The 17717-nt window shown below is 36.0% G+C and overlaps 2 protein-coding genes across 2 annotated transcripts; both read right to left on the bottom strand.

Moving 5' to 3' along the window:
- Positions 1 to 1792: 1792 nt before the first annotated feature.
- Positions 1793 to 8818, bottom strand: LOC121748210. Its single transcript, XM_042142437.1, has 3 exons — positions 8417 to 8818; positions 6134 to 7313; positions 1793 to 2889 (listed from the first exon to the last, which is right to left on the bottom strand). Exons 1-2 carry the CDS (start codon positions 8719 to 8721, stop codon positions 6824 to 6826), a joined length of 795 nt encoding a protein of 264 aa, XP_041998371.1. The 5' UTR covers positions 8722 to 8818; the 3' UTR covers positions 1793 to 2889; positions 6134 to 6823.
- Positions 8819 to 14001: 5183 nt separating this feature from the next.
- LOC121747527 (cysteine proteinase 3-like) lies at positions 14002 to 16355 on the bottom strand. The gene is made up of 7 exons (XM_042141577.1): positions 16052 to 16355; positions 15626 to 15741; positions 15029 to 15102; positions 14663 to 14927; positions 14466 to 14597; positions 14268 to 14403; positions 14002 to 14185 (listed from the first exon to the last, which is right to left on the bottom strand). Exons 1-7 carry the CDS (start codon positions 16353 to 16355, stop codon positions 14148 to 14150), a joined length of 1065 nt encoding a protein of 354 aa, XP_041997511.1. The 3' UTR covers positions 14002 to 14147.
- Positions 16356 to 17717: the final 1362 nt, after the last annotated feature.

Below are 17717 nucleotides of genomic sequence, written 5' to 3'. Positions count from 1 at the left end.
ACATCTGACATATTGTGCTCGAATATGGTTCGACTTCCATGGCATCATCCGATGTTGTGCTCGTATTCAAGGCGATAAACCACAGGTCCTATTCGTTTTGTGATCGCAAAATGGCTATAGAATCAGCGTGAGAGCTTGACAGATTGTAGTCTAGCCACCGAGTGTTGCCGATATGGTTGTACCTTGAGTAGGACTAAATCACCGACCTTAAATTGGACATCTCGTCGATGTCAGTTTGTTGTTGCTTGCATCCTCTGCTAGGTGTCTCCAATACTTTACCCACTTTTATTCTTTCTCTCGCATACTCTACCCATTTTTTCTCTTTCTTTTTTTTACTTTACCATTTTTTTTTTCTTACTTTACCAATATCTCGTTAAACCCCGTGTCATCCACATATGAGAGTATTTTTGGTTGATGAATGAAGAACTATATTAATTGATTGAGTGGTGCAGTTTATAAGATCTTTCGTCTCAGTTCCTAAAGGTCCAGAGACCGAGCTCTTTTTTATTCTTATTTTTATTTTCTATTTCATTTTAATTTAAATTTAGTTTAATATAGTTTAAGTTTAACTTAGTTTTTATTTTCTATTTCACTTTAATTTACCTCAGTGAAGTCCTTTTTAATTATTTCATGATTTACATCTTTATCTCAAGTTATCTTACTCCAAAAAAATATGAGCTTCTTCTTTTATTTATTTTCTATGTCACTTTAATTTAGTTTTTAGTTTGTTATTTCACACAAACTCTCACAAAAATCTATTCTATTTAGTTTGTTATTTCACACAAACTCACAAAAATCTATTCTATTGTTATTAACACTACTAATTACTTATTTTTGGTTCAAGTTCATTTGACATTGATTCATTTTCTTTATGAATTTTAATGTCGTCTATCCACATCGATGCCACTTTTAACAATGAATGTGCGCCGCCGAAAGAATATCCTAAAATTGTTGAAGATGACTTAAATACCCTACAATCATTAAAGGCGAACTGAGTCCAGAGAGTTCGAATCCTAACTCCATCACAGATAGTTGGGTTGTTTGGGAAAGATTAGAGGAATAGAGAAAATAATACTTACTCCTAATATGTGTTCCATTTTGATCCAGTATATATTTTAAAAAATACTAAACAAGTAAAAAAATTAGTGAAATGTGAATCCTATATTATTATTATTATAATTAAAAGTGAGTAAAGTTAGTTAATGGAATGTAAGATTCATTGCCAAAAAAAAATAAAAAAATTAAGTGGAACAATTAATAAAGGACAAACCAAAATAGAAAATTAGTATAAATAATAGAAAAAACTGAGAGCGCAGTAATAGTAATTTACTTGTGTAAATAGAGGATTACACGAAAGATAAGAGTTGGTCACATGGAACGACTCTACTCTCTATACAAAGTAATCCTCACTGAGACTTTGGATTAATTCGAATAAATGAAGTGACAAAGGAAATAACAATTATTGGAGCTCAAAATACGAGGGATAGAACATTGTTTGAAAGGGAGAAAGAGCAAACAATGTCAAAAAGACCAAAAACCAGGAGATGAAGAAGGTAAAACGCTTTCAAGAAGAAGAGTTGAAACACCTTGACTTCAATAGTCAAATCCAACTAGGATTCGTTTTATAAAACGCTATCCATCCTAAAATGAAAACAAACTTTCCCACAGAATTTGTTGGCAAAATTTGAACTTGTTTTTCAATTGGCAGTAAATGATACTTCTCCCTCTATATATATATTGTGTGTATAATAAAAACATTAAATGTAATTTTCCTAATATCTGGCGCTATGCATTTCAAATCAACTCTTAATTCACCCACTTTTGGTAAAGTCTTGAGTAATTCATCCAAAGCCATAAACTAACAAGGCTTTGATACAATGTTCCTGAGACTATTCATACAAATTCAAGACTAGACACACACACAACAACCACTAAAAGGAGGCCTATTAAGTACTTACATTTCATAAGAAACAGCAGGTACAAGCTCCAAGCATCCTCAAGGCGCCTGTTTGTTGCTCCTGGGTACAAACTTCCTCATCCAGATATGCTACCACCGTTGATGGTGAATTTAGCCTTGCTCACTCCTTTGAGAATGGCACCGATGAACGATTTTAGCATACAGAGATTGCTCTTCACGCTTTACCTCCTGCATGTGGAAGGACTCAATGCAGTTCCCCAGAATCCTGCTGAAGAATTGCCTCACCTCCATTTCACTCACCGGGTGTAGCCTTTGGAGAATGTCACAAACATCGTCCTCTCATTCCGCAACACCTCACCCTTACCACAAGAAGGGGGGGAATCACCACAACTCAAGCTAGCAACGCTTTGCATCGGCAGGTTCTCAACAGAAGATGGTTCCCTCACAGATGAAGTCGATGCAGCATGACTAGGTGCCATTATCTGACCTTTCAAAGGAGTATAGACATAACCACCATATCCATCTTTTTCCAGCATATCAGATAGAGCTGGTATGCAGACTCCTCTTACCAAACCTTCAATCCCATGCAAGGCAGTAAGATGGTTTTCATGGAAAAACCGCAGAGATATATCTTTTTTCACAAGACTGCGGGGTTAATGGGATTTCAATTGATTCAGATGAGAAAGGAACTGCGTTTTTGTGGACTTGATGCATGTTACTGCTTCATCAGCAAGCTCGTTGATCAGAAATGGGGGAAGAGATAGGATCTTATGAAATGATAAAATCCTGCTCGTTCCAACCATAGCCACAAGCCCAATATGTACAGGCACTCCAAGGGGTTACGCACTAGATCCCTGACAAGAATAACGTACAATGATCTGTCAATCCCATGAAAAAGCTTGAACTCATCCAGTGTCACTGTATATCGTGCACCATCCATGAGGCTATGCACAGCTGGCAGATGTTAAATCCTGACAACACAAAATGTTTAGAAAGTATAATCCAAGAGGGAGTTAATGGAGAAAATGTGCTATATAGTTTATGTACATGAACCAGTAAGAAAACGGCAGTGGTATCTGGTAAAGTCAAAATCCATACTCAATGGTAGAAAGAAAAGAGGAATCACCAGAAGAAGGTGCTCTAGAGTCATATCATACCAGAAAATAAAACCAAATACACAAGAAATAAAGAAAAAAGGATCAGAAGGAAAGCATCATCAATTCATCACAGGAAAACTAAATTGTTGATTGCAATCATATCCTGTCATGAAATCAGATCCAACTTTGCACATAACATTGATAAGAAAACAGGAAAGAAATCCAGCAGTAACAAGTATGTATCTAAAAGTAAGATGCCTAGAAGTTCAACCTACCGAGTGAAAAAAAAAGGAAAATCTCAAGGAGACTAAACAGTAGTGGAAGGCAGATGCTCAAGCAATGTCTACAAAGCAATCCCGATTTATACAAGTTGTTGTGGCAGGCTATGCACCCTAAATGCAGGATGAGGCCATGAAGTTGTTCTTATCATAGTTACATAAAATTAAAGGGAAATCATTATTATTAGGTGAATAACCTCAAAAGAGAAATCATATTTGGTAAACAGTAATTAATATCACAAATGGGATCACAGCTTAGCATCCTGAAAATATGCAATATTTTTTCGGTCAGCCTGCCTAGAAATCATTACACATTCATACGCAAAGAATGGCATTTATATCATCGACCTAATACCACTTTCCTAAATGACCATGATTCAAGGGATTACAGAAACAAGGCTCTAATAATAAGTTCAAATTTATAAAGCTTTCCTAATGATATTACAAAAGGAAAATACATCGAGAATGTGGTTCGTTTATAAGTTCCATCAATCTAAGGCATTTCTAAATAATTTGTAATCATATTCTCCAGTTTCACACAATACACCCCCTTGAGGGTAATCAGATTTTCCACATATGACAACAGGGAAAATAATGGCTAAAAACAATCAAAGACATTTCTCATAAAGTTGCCACCTTTTATTTTTGTATTTTTTTCATTATTGTCAACCCTAAGAACATAATATATGTCAACATTTAAACAAAAGGAAATATTATAGTTTAGCAAAACCACTCGGGTAAGAAATCTCATTAGTCTTATAACTTAGTGGTCATAAAACCCAACAAGCAAACACCTTAATTCAAGAATTCGAGAATTCAAAGTAAGTTTAAAGATGCAGTACATAATGGTTAATTTAATTTAACTACAAGTGGTATCCTCATGACGGTTTAAATGCGGGTCATAGATTCAAAACACCCAGTGAAAAACTTCCCATGTAGATTTTAATTGAGCAGCAAAGTCTCATATATTAGCAATTATTGCAAAGCACTCAAATTGGTTGATTACTTGTTTACATAAATAGCAATTATTGCTAAGTACTCAAACTATTGGTTAATTACATACATTAGCAAATAGCAATTATTGCTAAGTACTCAAACTATTGGTTGATTATGCAAGAAAGAGTGTCTGCTTGATCAACGCAACCATGTATCTACATTTTCCTTGCTTTCAACTCAATGAAGGTTCTTATATATGTAATCACTAGATTTGATCAGCCATTACATTGATTTTCATTCATGGCTCAATACAAGATTAAGATAAACGACAAATATAGATTAGCGGAAGTTCCGTACAGTTAATGCATAGCGGAAAATAGGACAACAGTTTCAATGTGATGCAACAAGTTTGCTCTGCTGTGTGTGCATGGATATTTTTTACAAATAATATAATTTAAATTATTAAAAAATTATGTGAATAATTTAATAATGAAGAATGGTAGTTTTTTTTCTTTTCTTTCAAGATGGTAATAACTAATATTGCATATCTACTACTATTAAGAAGAGCCTGATTCATTATCAAATTTGCTTTGCCTGTTTTATCCCTTTGCATACTTAACCCAAGGGCAATAAGCATAATATTACATTTTATATGTTAATAATCACTGAATATTTTATATACAATTTTGTAAAATCATCTTAATAATGCTGTACCATTAGAGCTCTAAATTCCAGATGATATATAAAATATACCCAAAAGGTGTTATAGTCATATGTTTGCCATATGTTCTAAATTATAATTCTCATTCTAAAACCTCAGAATATAGCATGTGTTTTATCTACAAATTTTAAGAAATGAACAAAATATCTTCTAAGACTTAATCATATAAACAAATAATGACGAAAATTTGAAATACTTAAGGATGTATTTACATAGCTAACTAAATGAGTAGACTTTATCATTGTATTTGGGATGATTTATCAAAATCAGAATCAAACAGAAACACATGCAACTTCAACAAAAGTGGGATAAACCTCAAAACCAATTCCATCCAAAAGGAAACGTATATGCATTGTTGCATGCGAACAATTTATAGTTAAATGTAAAACTCATCTAGAGAAACAAGTTACTTTCATTTATAGATTTATTTACTGTATTAAACACATTTAATGCATATATACTCTGTATTAAACACATTTAATGCATATATACTCATTGGATATAAATTACATGATGTATACAGATTAAAAAATAAAATACAGTATCAGTGCTGATCTGAAGTATGAACTTGTTTATTTTTTAATGTGCATAAAGTCATTAAACTATTATTCATATGCCTTGAAATTTATTTACAAGGATTACAATTTACATTACAGATAAATACTATCTGTACATATGCAAATACAGTACATAATTTTTCACATAATATCATTCTCCTGATATTATTTGATATTGTGGAAATTAATTATACTTTAACAACTGAATACTTACTATTTATAGAAAGGAATTAAAAGCTCTTTACTTTGTTTGTGTTTATGCATACATATTAGATATTCATGATATATACGACTCAACATTTCCATAACAGTGAAGACCAAATATCGATATAGTGTTTCGTGTAGCATATAGACTATAAATGGTTATAACTTGCACGTTCTTATAATATGTCACCCCATTATAGTTCCATAACTTATGAAAACAATACATGCATTCACAAATAGAAATTTTGCAATGCACCAACTTAGTCGTGAAAAGACATTTATGCACAGCATGAGTCTGAGGTAGAACTATCACGTTGAGGGTACATCAAAATGCTCATGTATTTAAGAATTAAAAATGGTTAGATAAACTAATTTATGCTACGTTGAACAGTTTGTCAAGATCTAGCTATGCGAGAGTGTACCTTTGAGGATTTCATCCGTCACTTTGCGGTTGCAACTTAACCAATCCATTCAGAAACTTCAATAGTTGATTTCCTTTCTATCCTCTTGCACAGATTGGCATTCCTACAATCCAATCATCTGGTAGCAACCAGCATAAATCTTAAGCTCCTCTAGATATTGAACCCAAATGGAAGACGGGGGGAAAGAAAAGGAAAGATTCTCAATAAACCAATATGTGAGAAAATTTTAGAAATTGTGTTAAGCAGCAGAAATCCCCTCTCCGAGCAAGCAGACTTTGCAAGCTCATTGACACCAAATCCAAGAACAGAACAAACAAAAATCGGCACCCTTCATCTCAAGGATTGATTCCAACACTTACTCCAAACATATACAATTTGAGAAGATTTCCCAGGGATATTTCAAAGGCAATGACACAATAGCCAGAAGAAAATATAGTTTGTAGCTAAGACTTTGGGAATTTTATTCAAATATATCAAAACAAAGTTAGATGCAAAATCTAATTATATTTTTAAGTGTTTACACTCTAAGGATGTAAGGGAACAGGTGATGCCTAAACAACAGCTACAAGAAGCAGAAGCAGAAGCATGAGCACAAGCAAGAAGATGGTACAAACATCTCCGCCGCATTAACATCTATCATGATATAGATTCATAGGGTGATATGAAATAAAAACACAGTTAAATAAGGCTTCATTTTTCTGTGTTATTGCTCCATAAGCCACCAGTGCTGGGAGTAGCAACTTCAGCATCAGCAACACCTTGCAGGTCAGATAAGGAGAAAGACCTCCATGAAGGAAACTTATCAACAGGAGGTGATGATAACAGTTCACTTTTCATACTTCTCCTGGCATGTGGTGGTAAAGGAGGAAGACTGTAACCAGGTAGTGATGAATTTGAATTACAGGTGTCACCACTATTGCTTCCAGAGCAATTCGTGTTAGCGGCAAGAGACAGCATACTTCTAGAATTGGTTGGTCTTTTTGATATTCCACCAATCCGATTTCTTACAATGCTATTCTGATTCTTGTCCCATATATTATTGAAGACCAACAGGTTCTTGCGTTTCCTTGTATAAGCATTTTCTGGTTTCGTGATTTCTTCAATTGAGGGGATTGATGCAGCATCAGATAGGCTGGTAAATGATTTGGATTTACCAGAGTAGAACTTTGATATGCTCTTCCTATAAAATTCCATAAACCATGAAACAATCACCACACAAACAGGGAGCAAATTAAAGAGTACGGTCTTAGCATTCATTGATATCTAGCAACAAAAGCTAAAAAGAATATAATCCAATGATATTTACTCAAGAAAGATTAAACAGTCCGCATTTAGATGACAACTTCATAAACAGTTGATGAATGCAACAAGCAAACAAGAAACAGCAAACAATACTATTTGCATGCATCCCTTAATTGGAGAAATAAAACTAGATATTGGAGGGATCTTTTTTCCTAACTTCTGTTTTGTGGTTGATTCCAGCTACCAACATTCTTCTACATATTCTTAAAGACTGACTTTACTAAGCACATGACTATATTCAACAGAATGTAAATCAGAGGAGGACGACATATCATTGCCTTTTCAAAATTGTGAACATTCATATGAATTTACACAATGAATATCATCTTCACATTAAATACTTCTGCTGACACAGAAATTTTGTGATGTTGATGGAAGTAAAGACACAGCAGCACAAGATAAGCATGTGCTATATTGGCTATGTCTAATCAGTATCAGTATCTAGGCAAGCCACTTTTATGATGGTCGCAATTCATTTTATAATGAGCACGACAATGAGAAATTAAAGATGACACCATAAACTCATTACAGATGCATAATGATTCAAAATTAACTCTCTATGAAGATTTTGTGAGATGTGGAACTAGACAAACAACTATCACATATAATAACATTTTACCTAATGAGTTCACTCACTAATAAAATCAGAACCTTTTCCAAACACAAGTCAAGTTAGAAGGCTGCTTTATGAACAGATATCATCATAAATCTTTTGCTCCATCCATCATTAGAAAAGGAAGAAAAGACCTTCTCTACTAACCAGAAATAGCTAGATGCACAATCCAAAACAGGATTTTGGAGGACACTGGCTTCTTACCAGAAGAGAACTAAGTGAGTATTAATTCAGAAAATATTACCCCTTTCGCCTAATCGTACAAAACAAAAAGCCCTAAAAACCACAGAACATCAGAGCAAGCTAAGATAATTATACCAATTCACTAATTCTTCAAAAAATATGACGGAATAAACAAGATCACGTACTTTACAGGAAGAACTTCCTCCAGAGAATCCAAGTTTTCCAATGGTCCTCCTTTGAAGTGACTTTGCACCTCGTCTTCATCACTGCCGCTGCCTCCGCTGGGATGCTCGTCACTGTTCTTTCCGATTGAAGAACTGGCTGATGAAGAGAACGAACCGCGATCCTCATCCGATGACCGTTGATCGGGCGGCGACAGCTCCGGTGGATCGTACGGCGACGAAGCAAATGGCATATCGCGGTGAACGAAACCTGGCTCTTCGATCGGGTGGGCGCCGCCTGAGTTGCACCTCTGCAAGGCGATCGGCATCTCCGCTACAGTGTACGGCGTATGTATTGGTGGAGAGAGAAATGGAAGTGTAGTAAACTAAACAAGAGAAAAGATGCTGAATCATCGTCAAAGGCCTTATCTTTATCCAAACACAAAAACAGCACAATTTCTCAATTAGATAAATAAAGAATAATTCTTTTTCATTTTTTATAGTCTTGGATGCTCTATTTTGGTGTTGGAAGGCTTATCCTAAGTTTCCTAACTAGGGTGGGTCGGTACAATATTATTTTATGGATGGTTAAGGTGTATAATTGGTAAAGTAAGAGAGAGATAGGAAAAAATAATAGAGGAGAAGGGAAAGGTAGTGGAATGATTGTTAGTGGATTGTGGGTCTATATTTAGAATGATGTGTATGGTTAGTATTGGTTGAAAACTTCTTATTTTTAGACTTAGTCTAATTTTGATGGACACCCTAAAATGGTAAAAGTCATTTTTTTTGGACTAAAAGAGTATTTTTTTTCCTAAAGGGAATGGGGCAAGCAAATTAGTTGAATATACATATACTAAAGTATTCCCTCCGTCTTAACTAAGTTGAGTCAAAACTTTTGAGCATGGAGATTTAGAAATTATATTAAAAAATAAGAGAGATGAATAAAGTAGGTAAAATAAAGAAAGAGTAAAGTATGCGATGAAATAAAGTAAGAGTTACTTGATGTTTTGTGTTTTGTGAAAGAAAGAAAATAACTCAACTTAGTTAGGACTTCCAAAAAGGAATACGACTCAACTTAGTTGTGACGGGGGAAGTATAATATAAACTCTTTACTTTTTGGTTTGTCCCCTAAAAATATAATTTTCTATTTTAAGATATTTCTTTCTCTCTAACAAGGCGTGACTCAATTTCCACTAACACAATTTTCTTTCTATATCTCTCTTACTTAATCAATTAAGCATTAAAACTGGTGTTGTTTCAAAAGTTTTTATTTTCAAGGGACGGAGGGACTATATATGTTTACATGTCTATAGAAAAATGAGGTGGGGGCATTTGCCCCTTCTCTGTATACTCTAGCTCCGTCCCTGACATCTGCGGCGGAATACCATTATGGGATTGAATCGTGTCGAATAAATTGTTAGAGTGTTAAAAGTATTTAGGTTCATCCCGCACTTAATTTCGATATTATTCCAGCCGGTCCCCAATAAATGTTCTATTTCATTTTTTACCATTTTTGGGAGTGGACCTTACATCCCACTAATCCATTCTCATTCACATTTTATTATAAAACTAATATACAAAAGTAGGTCTCACATCTCACTAACTTTTTTCTACCAATTTTTACTAATAAAATCAAAAAATTTCTTAAAACATGTACTGGTGAAATATGAGACATTTAATGGGACCAAGGAGTATCATCTTACTTTGAAGCCATATGATTTTTGTTACATAATATCTTCTGTTATAAAAAATAGTCATGATAATGAATGTCACACATATTACACTCTTCGTCCCACAATAATTGTCACTCTTATTGTGGGTACGGGTTTTAAGAAATGTAAAGAAAAGTTAGTGGAATGTGGAACTCATTTTTTTATATTGGTTTTATAATAAAATGCGAGTGAAGCAAGTTAGTGGAATGTGAGACATACTTACCATATATGGTAAAAATGAAGTGTGACAATTATTGTGGTAAAAATGAAGTTTGACAATTATTGTGGGACGGACTGAAATAGAAAAGAGTGACAATTATTGTGAGACGGATGGAGTAATGTGTAAAACGAGAAATAGATATTAAGAAAAAATGGTTAAATATTGTAAGAAAAAAAAATGAAACCTACCTCTAAAACTGGCAAATTGGATATTGGGTAATGGAACCGAATTTTTTAGTAATGGATACCTAATATCCAATTTTTCGAATATTATATACAAGTTCGAATAGGATAATTCCAATTTTTTAGGGTATCCGGTATTATCAGATTACCTTGATTTAGACTTTGTCAATTTTTAATTCAATTTTATTTTAAATCACAATTACAACAATTTCGAAAATTGACATTAGGGTTCCCACTTCCCAAATCAGTTTTCAGCCTAACTCCAAATCGCCTTTTTTTCTGTGGGATCGACATTTACTTCCCTACGCTAATTAAATAGCATCGTGTGTTAAGGTTTAATAAATTTTATTTGACATACAGAAGAGGTCTAAGTCGGTGTCAACGACACAACTAGGTCCAGGGGTTCCTACTGATCAGTTGGGAACTACATGTGCTTAATTACAATAGATGGTTTCTTATTGCCATGTTTTCCAGCCAATAGCACATGTGATAGGGACCTGATATTCTATTTTGTCCCGGAAGGGAGCTGATATTCTCTCCGTATATTTAGTTAGTTTATTTATGTTTTTAGTACTCCCTCCGTCTCGGACTACTCGCACATTTCCTTTTCGGCACGGAGATTAAGGAATGCGTGTATAGCAAAGTCAACAATTGTGGCTGTAGGTGATAATTTTTACTAAAAATGGAAAGAGTGTAAATAACTTGGGACGCCCAGAAAGGAAATAAGTGCAAGTAGTCCGGGACGGAGGGAGTATTATTTAGTTATTATGATTTTATTTACATTCTCTAGCAGTTAGGATTTGATTTGCTTTGATTTACTTTCCTAGTTCATAGGAGATCTTTTTGTACCACACATATTATAAATATGTGTGGAGTCTTTCAATATTATTAAGCAGAATGAATTAAATTAATATTTATCATTCTCTCCCTACGGTTCTCCCCGTTGGAGAAATCAATTTCTCATGTTCACTCTAAATATGCGATTTTCTGAAGAAGAAAAAAAGTTAGTTATTGTTGAAAGATTACGGGCCAAAAATTAGCAATTGACATCATCATGTGCATTAACCAGAAGGATGGGACAGATAAACCTGAACTTTGAATTTTGTCTCATGTTGCACTTAAATCGTCGATATTTTAAAGAGTAAAGGCCAAAATTGGTCCTGAACATATAGTCATTTTATGATTTTGGTCCTAAATATTATCTTTTGGATTTTTTGGTCCTGCACATATGGACATTTGATCATTTTGGTCCTCCGTCAATATTTCCGTTAAAAACTAACGGTCAACATTATCTTTTGGATTTTTTGGTCCTGCACATATGGACATTTGATCATTTTGGTCCTGCACATATGGAATTTTGATCATTTTGGTCCTCCGTCAATATTTTCGTTAAAAACTAACGGTCAACGGCCGATTTTTGACTAAAACAATGGGTTGGGTCGGGTCGGGTCGGGTTTGGGTTATACGTTAAGAAAAAAATAATATTTTCTTAAAATCTAAGCATAATATTTTCGTTAAAATCTAAGCATAATATTCTTAAAAAATTAATTAATATTTTTTAATTAATAAAATTAAAGTATAGTATTTTTTAATTAATTTTTTCATGAATTTGAAGAAAATATTATGCTTAGATTTTATTAAAAATAATTTTTTAATTATTTAATTTTATTATATAGATTTAATATTAATATACTTTAATTTTATTATTTTGATTAAAAAATGATTATTTTAATTTGGTAATATTTTATTTTATTGTGTAATATCATGTTTAAATCGTATAATAACATCATGTTTTAGTCGTTATAATATTTTTAATCAACAAAAATAACTAAAAATTAAAGTTTTATAATTTTTTAATTAATAAAAACGAATTATTTTTTTTCTTAACGTGTAACCTAAACCCGACCCAAACACGACCCGACCCAACCCATTGTTTTAGTCAAAAATCGGCCGTTGACCGTTAGTTTTTAACGAAAATGTTGACGGAGGACCAAAATGATCAAAATTCCATATGTGCAGGACCAAAATGATCAAATATCCATATGTGCAGGACCAAAAAATCCAAAAGATAATGTTGACCGTTAGTTTTTAACGAAAATGTTGACGGAGGACCAAAATGATCAAATTTCCATATGTGCAGGACCAAAATGATCAAATGTCCATATGTGCAGGACCAAAAAATCCAAAAGATAATGTTTAGGACCAAAATCGTAAAATGGCTATATGTTTAGGACCAATTTTGGCCTTTACTCTATTTTAAATGATCCACGATAACTGACCCTAATTACCAGTCCATGATACTGTCCAGAGACACAATAATCATTTCGGAATTCAAGTTGCAACTTCGGTAGAATTCATCACCTCCACTCCAACAACAACACACTGCTATGATTTTAAAATGTGGTATGGTTTCAGGGAACGGCGACCGAGAGAGTACCTATACACAAAGAGTTGCTAGAAGAAGATGGGGAGAAGATATTATGCATTAATTCATAATAATGAAATACATTTCGATAATAAATTAGCAAGATAATTACACTATTCATTGTTATATATTCTAATTGATTTTTTTAAGAAAAAGAGGATCTATATTGGTTCTCCATCTACCCATGATGACTCGAACCCCTAACATAATGGTTGAAGATGAACGTCTTACCAACTCGACTGCACTTACAGTTACTTGGTTTTAAACTATTCATTTTAATGGAGTACATTTCAATTGATCACAAGGCACTTACAATTGCACGGTTTCAACCTTGTCCACACAATTAAGTACTACCTCCTCCGTCCCCTAAATATTATCTCATTTTGATCCGGCACGGGTTTTAAGAAATGTAATGGAAAATGAGTTGAAAAAGTTAGTGGATTGTAGGTCCTACTTTTATATATTAGTTTTATAATAAAATGTGAGTATGAATGAGTTAGTGGAATATGAGGTCCACTACCAAAAATGGTAAAAAGTTAAATGAGACAAACTTTGGGGGAATGACGGAAATGGAAAAATGGAAGAAACTTTCAGGGATTTATTTGTAGTGTGTGTATTAGTCAAGCGGTTTAATGGTTAATGCTCGGATTAAAGGTCCTGAGTTCAAGCCGACCATAGCGTCTTTTCAAATTTTAATTCATGTATCAGTAATAAAGTATAGTTCATTTGTAAACAGTGAGGAATTATCTAATTTGTTATCAACGCATTAACATAAATAGTTCGAATGGTTACAATAATTTTGAGTGGTTGTTAATTTGTTATGGAGTTGGTATAACTTAATTGGAAAAAGATGTTCTCTTTAACAAATAAGTTACACTATTCGGTATCTATTATTGTCTCTACGTACTCGTAAAAAAGGGAAGAATTACAGTTGTTTATTTATAGGAGAAAAATAAAGTTTATATGATGTGAAATTCCAGCTATATTGATGTTGGTGGATAAATTGCTACTTTGAGATTAAAAAACAACCGTGTAGTCTATTTTTTCAATTCGAGATGGATTAAATTGCTAGGACATCGCACAATTAAAGTGTTGTGAAGAATGACAATTTAAGATTATATACAGAGAGGGTGGACATTAAAAATCTAATTGGGTATAACTCTTGTCTTATTTATGCAAAACATCTGAAACTGTAGCTTTTGTTGAAGATGTTTGCTTAAGCAACTATAGGGTATGATGCACATGTAGCCACACCTGCAATGCCAGGTCCAGTTCTCCATCATCACCCATTTAACAAAAAAACTTAAAAAATTTTCAAAAAACAAAATTTATTTACCACACATGTTCTTGCCCATCTCCATCTTGAAGTAGCCATTGTCACCCCAGTCAGCTCCCCATGAGTTCTTGATGAGCCAATACGGCACGCCCTTTTCAACTCCATAACCAACAGCGAGAACAGCGTGGTTAACATCCTGTTCGCAGAGATTAGTTAGCTTTACTACTGCCTAATTTTGCCGCGATGCATGAAACACACCTTTGGATCGCTGCCACAAGTGGTGCTGGTGTAGACTCCACTCTTGTAATTTCGGAATCCAGCAACCACCTCAAACGCAACACTCACTGGCCGAACTAATGCAACCGCATGCTTAAGCTCATCTTCAGCACCCTACGGTTTCGTAAAAGTGTTAAAAAGGGAGAGAAAGTAAAACACCACAAAGAAAGAGATCTTACCAGGGTGATATTGACAGAGTCTAGTAATTTGACAGCAACATTTTCAGAGGAAAACTTGCATACTCCATCCTTTGCAGTGTACGGATATGCAGCCTCGGTCTCAAGGCCGCCGTTGTATTTGATGTATTCGAAGGCTTGAGAGGGCAAGCCACCACTGCAGCCAAAGTTGTTGAAGGCTCCAGCACAATCAACGAGCTGCTGCTCGGACAGGGAAATGCTCTTTCCATATGCTTGCGCATAAGCCGCCTCCAGTGCTCCCGTGGAACTGTAACATCACATATATATAGTGTACATATTAAGAGCCATCCCATGTACAGTTTATTTCAGCAAATGGAGTAGTACCAAAATCCAAAGTCATATTCTTACCTGAATGTCCAGCAAGATCCACAACCACCTTGACTTTTCACTGGGCTAACAATTCCACTTTCCCTCCAGTCTTTCTGCAATCCGTGCATAGCAGCCAAGTCAATACCACTAGCTAGTAGGTAGGTGAATTAAATATACTTCCTTCGTTTCATAATAGGAGTTAATAGTTTGGGCATGAGTTTTAAGAAATGTAAAAAAAAGTAGGTTGAATAAATTGGTGTAATATGAGTCTCACTTATATATAATAGTTTTATACTACCTCCGTCCTTAAAAAAATCTTTTGAAACGGCACGGGTTTTATTGTACAATTAGTAAAGTAAGAGAGAGAAAAATAAGTAAAGTAAGAGAAAAGAAGGGAAAAAGTACTGGATTGAGGGGTCTACTTCCTAGAATAGAAAGTTTCTATTTTTAAGGTACGGTTCCTATATGGGACGGAGGTAATAAAAAAAGTGAGTAAAATAAGTTGGTGGAATGTGGAGCTACTTACCATTTATGATAAAAGTGAAATATAACTTTCATTGTGGGCAGACGAAAATGAAAAAATGAGACTCTTATTATGGAATGGAGGGAGTATGCAACATCGTAGAAAGAAAATACCGAATCAGGAAGGACAGAGTGAGTGAGCTTATGGTTGCCAGTTTTTGTAGCAGAGCAATTTTGAGCAGCTCCCAGTCTGTGATTCTTGAACTCGTCCCATGTCAGATCAGAAAACTCTGCTCATATGCCCACACGATATCTTTATCAAGCAAGAAACTACTAGGTGATGTTCGATTTTCAAGATAAAATAATATCAAGATACAATTTAGGATTGAGTTGTGAGATTATTTTAGTCATAGGGGAGGAGCTATGACTAATTATCCCATGATTATCCATCTAGGATTGAGTTGTAGGGTTAAATCTCATGAGCTACAAATTTAATCTCGAATACAATCTTGCAAACCGAACAACCCCATGTATGCATAAAGAGTAATAGGAGAAAGACGGATTTATGGAGAAACAGTAGGTAGTAAAAGTTGGAGTTACCGTTAAGTCCCATAGAGTAGGAGAGTCCCTTTGTGTTATGCGCTCGGATGATCCTCAAATTGTCCGAGAAAACGTGGAACCTCCTCTCTATCTCCTCCGAGCTCTCGTACGTCTTCCCGTACTTATGAGCAAAGCGGGCGAAGGAGAGCGAGTTGCCGACTGCTTTAAGAATATTGGACGACTGGAGTTCGTGAAGACCGTCAACGACTTCACTGATCGGATTATCATCGCCGAGGATAACCGATCCGGATCGTGCGCAGACGATCAGAACTACTCCAACTGTTTGCAGCAGAAGCCGAGTCATCACGTTTTTCTCCAGCGAGAGCAAATCAGCGTGAGTGTACTTTTATAGTAGCGGGTGGGCCCCACGAGTGCCGTATGTATTTGGGGATTCAGCAATGCTCTCTGAGACCATCCACAACGGGACTCGCCGGCGTCTCGCGTCTCGTCTCAGCGAGACGAGACCCCGGCGAGACGCGTTGCAGCCTCCATCTCGTCCCGTCTCGTCGCGCGTCTCGTCGCGCGACTCGTCTCGCCGAGCCAGGAGACGAGCTGGCTCGCCACGCGCCTCGGCGACGTGGCGCAGCCCGGCGTCGTGCGTGACGCCCACTCGCCGGCCCGCGAGTGGGCGTCGTCACGTGCTGACGCAATAAATATTTTTTTTTTTAAAAAAAATCGAATTTAAATAAATAAAAAAAATTTTGTAACGGTATTATTACCGTTTTTTTGTTTTTTTTTTTATATTTTTTTTGTTTTTTATTAAATTTTTTACTCTATAAATACTCCTAAACCCATCCTCATTTACACACAACTACACATCTATTCTTCATATCATCTAAATTTTCTCTCAAATTTTCGCTGAAATTTTCATAACCCAACTCAAGATGTCCGGCGACGGCGAGGGCAACTATGGCGGCTCCGGCTCCGGCGGGTGGGATCTCAACTCATTCAGCGATTGGGAGAACATGATCAACACATTGGGCGGTGGAGGTTCGTCAACGCCGGGGACCCAGGGTTCGGCGACGCCGGGGGGGTACCAACCACCCAATTTTGACCTTGATGCATATGTTCGTCCCAACGTCCCGCGGTTTTCGCAGGGATTATCCCAGATCCGGGAGGATTTTCCAGTTGATCCCACGCCGGGAGTAGGCCGAGGCGGTGGAGGTGGCCGAGGCGGTGGAGGTGGCCGAGGCAGTGTACAACCCCAGACGGGCGAGGACGAGGAGGAAGAAGAGGAAGAGGATCTTGGCCGACATCCGTACAACAACCTCGAAACGATGGCGGTGTACAACGCCTGGATCACGGTCTCGTACGATCCCATCGTCGGGAATCAACAAACCCGGAAGTGTTTCTGGGAAAAGGTTGTCGAGGTCTACCACCAAATAAAGCCGAACCGCTCCCGCAAGCGCACAGTTAAAATGATCCGCTGTCACTTTGACCGAGTCGACCGACAGGTCAAAAAATTCTGCGGCATCTACTCGGCGGAAGAGGCGCGCTACCAAAGCGGCGCCACGGCCACCGACATTTTGACGTCCGCTTTGCGCGCCTACTACCAGGACGAGGGACATCAATTCAGATTTGTTGATGTGTGGCGCGCCGTCAAGGACGAGGAACGATGGGCCGGCGGTTTCCGCTCCAGCTCGGGCTCAAACTCGAAGCGCACGAA

This window comes from Salvia splendens, chromosome 9 (assembly GCF_004379255.2).
Source record: "Salvia splendens isolate huo1 chromosome 9, SspV2, whole genome shotgun sequence".
NCBI classification, from domain to species: domain Eukaryota; kingdom Viridiplantae; phylum Streptophyta; class Magnoliopsida; order Lamiales; family Lamiaceae; genus Salvia; species Salvia splendens.
The sequence above is the reverse complement of the archived record's forward strand: the minus strand, read 5'-3'. Positions and strand labels throughout refer to the sequence as shown.

Excerpts from the sequence above, each read along its gene's own strand:
- LOC121747527 (XM_042141577.1), bottom strand. The coding sequence starts at position 16,355 with ATGACTCGGCTTCTGCTGCAAACAGTTGGAGTAGTTCTGATCGTCTGC. Across the intron at positions 15,103-15,625 it reads ACTCTGTCCTTCCTGATTCG|AAAGACTGGAGGGAAAGTGG; the intron begins GTATTTTCTTTC and ends CACGGATTGCAG. Across the intron at positions 14,598-14,662 it reads ACTCTGTCAATATCACCCTG|GGTGCTGAAGATGAGCTTAA; the intron begins GTAAGATCTCTT and ends ACGAAACCGTAG.
- LOC121748210 (XM_042142437.1), bottom strand. The coding sequence starts at position 8,721 with ATGCCGATCGCCTTGCAGAGGTGCAACTCAGGCGGCGCCCACCCGATC. Across the intron at positions 7,314-8,416 it reads GAGGAAGTTCTTCCTGTAAA|GAAGAGCATATCAAAGTTCT; the intron begins GTACGTGATCTT and ends GGAATTTTATAG.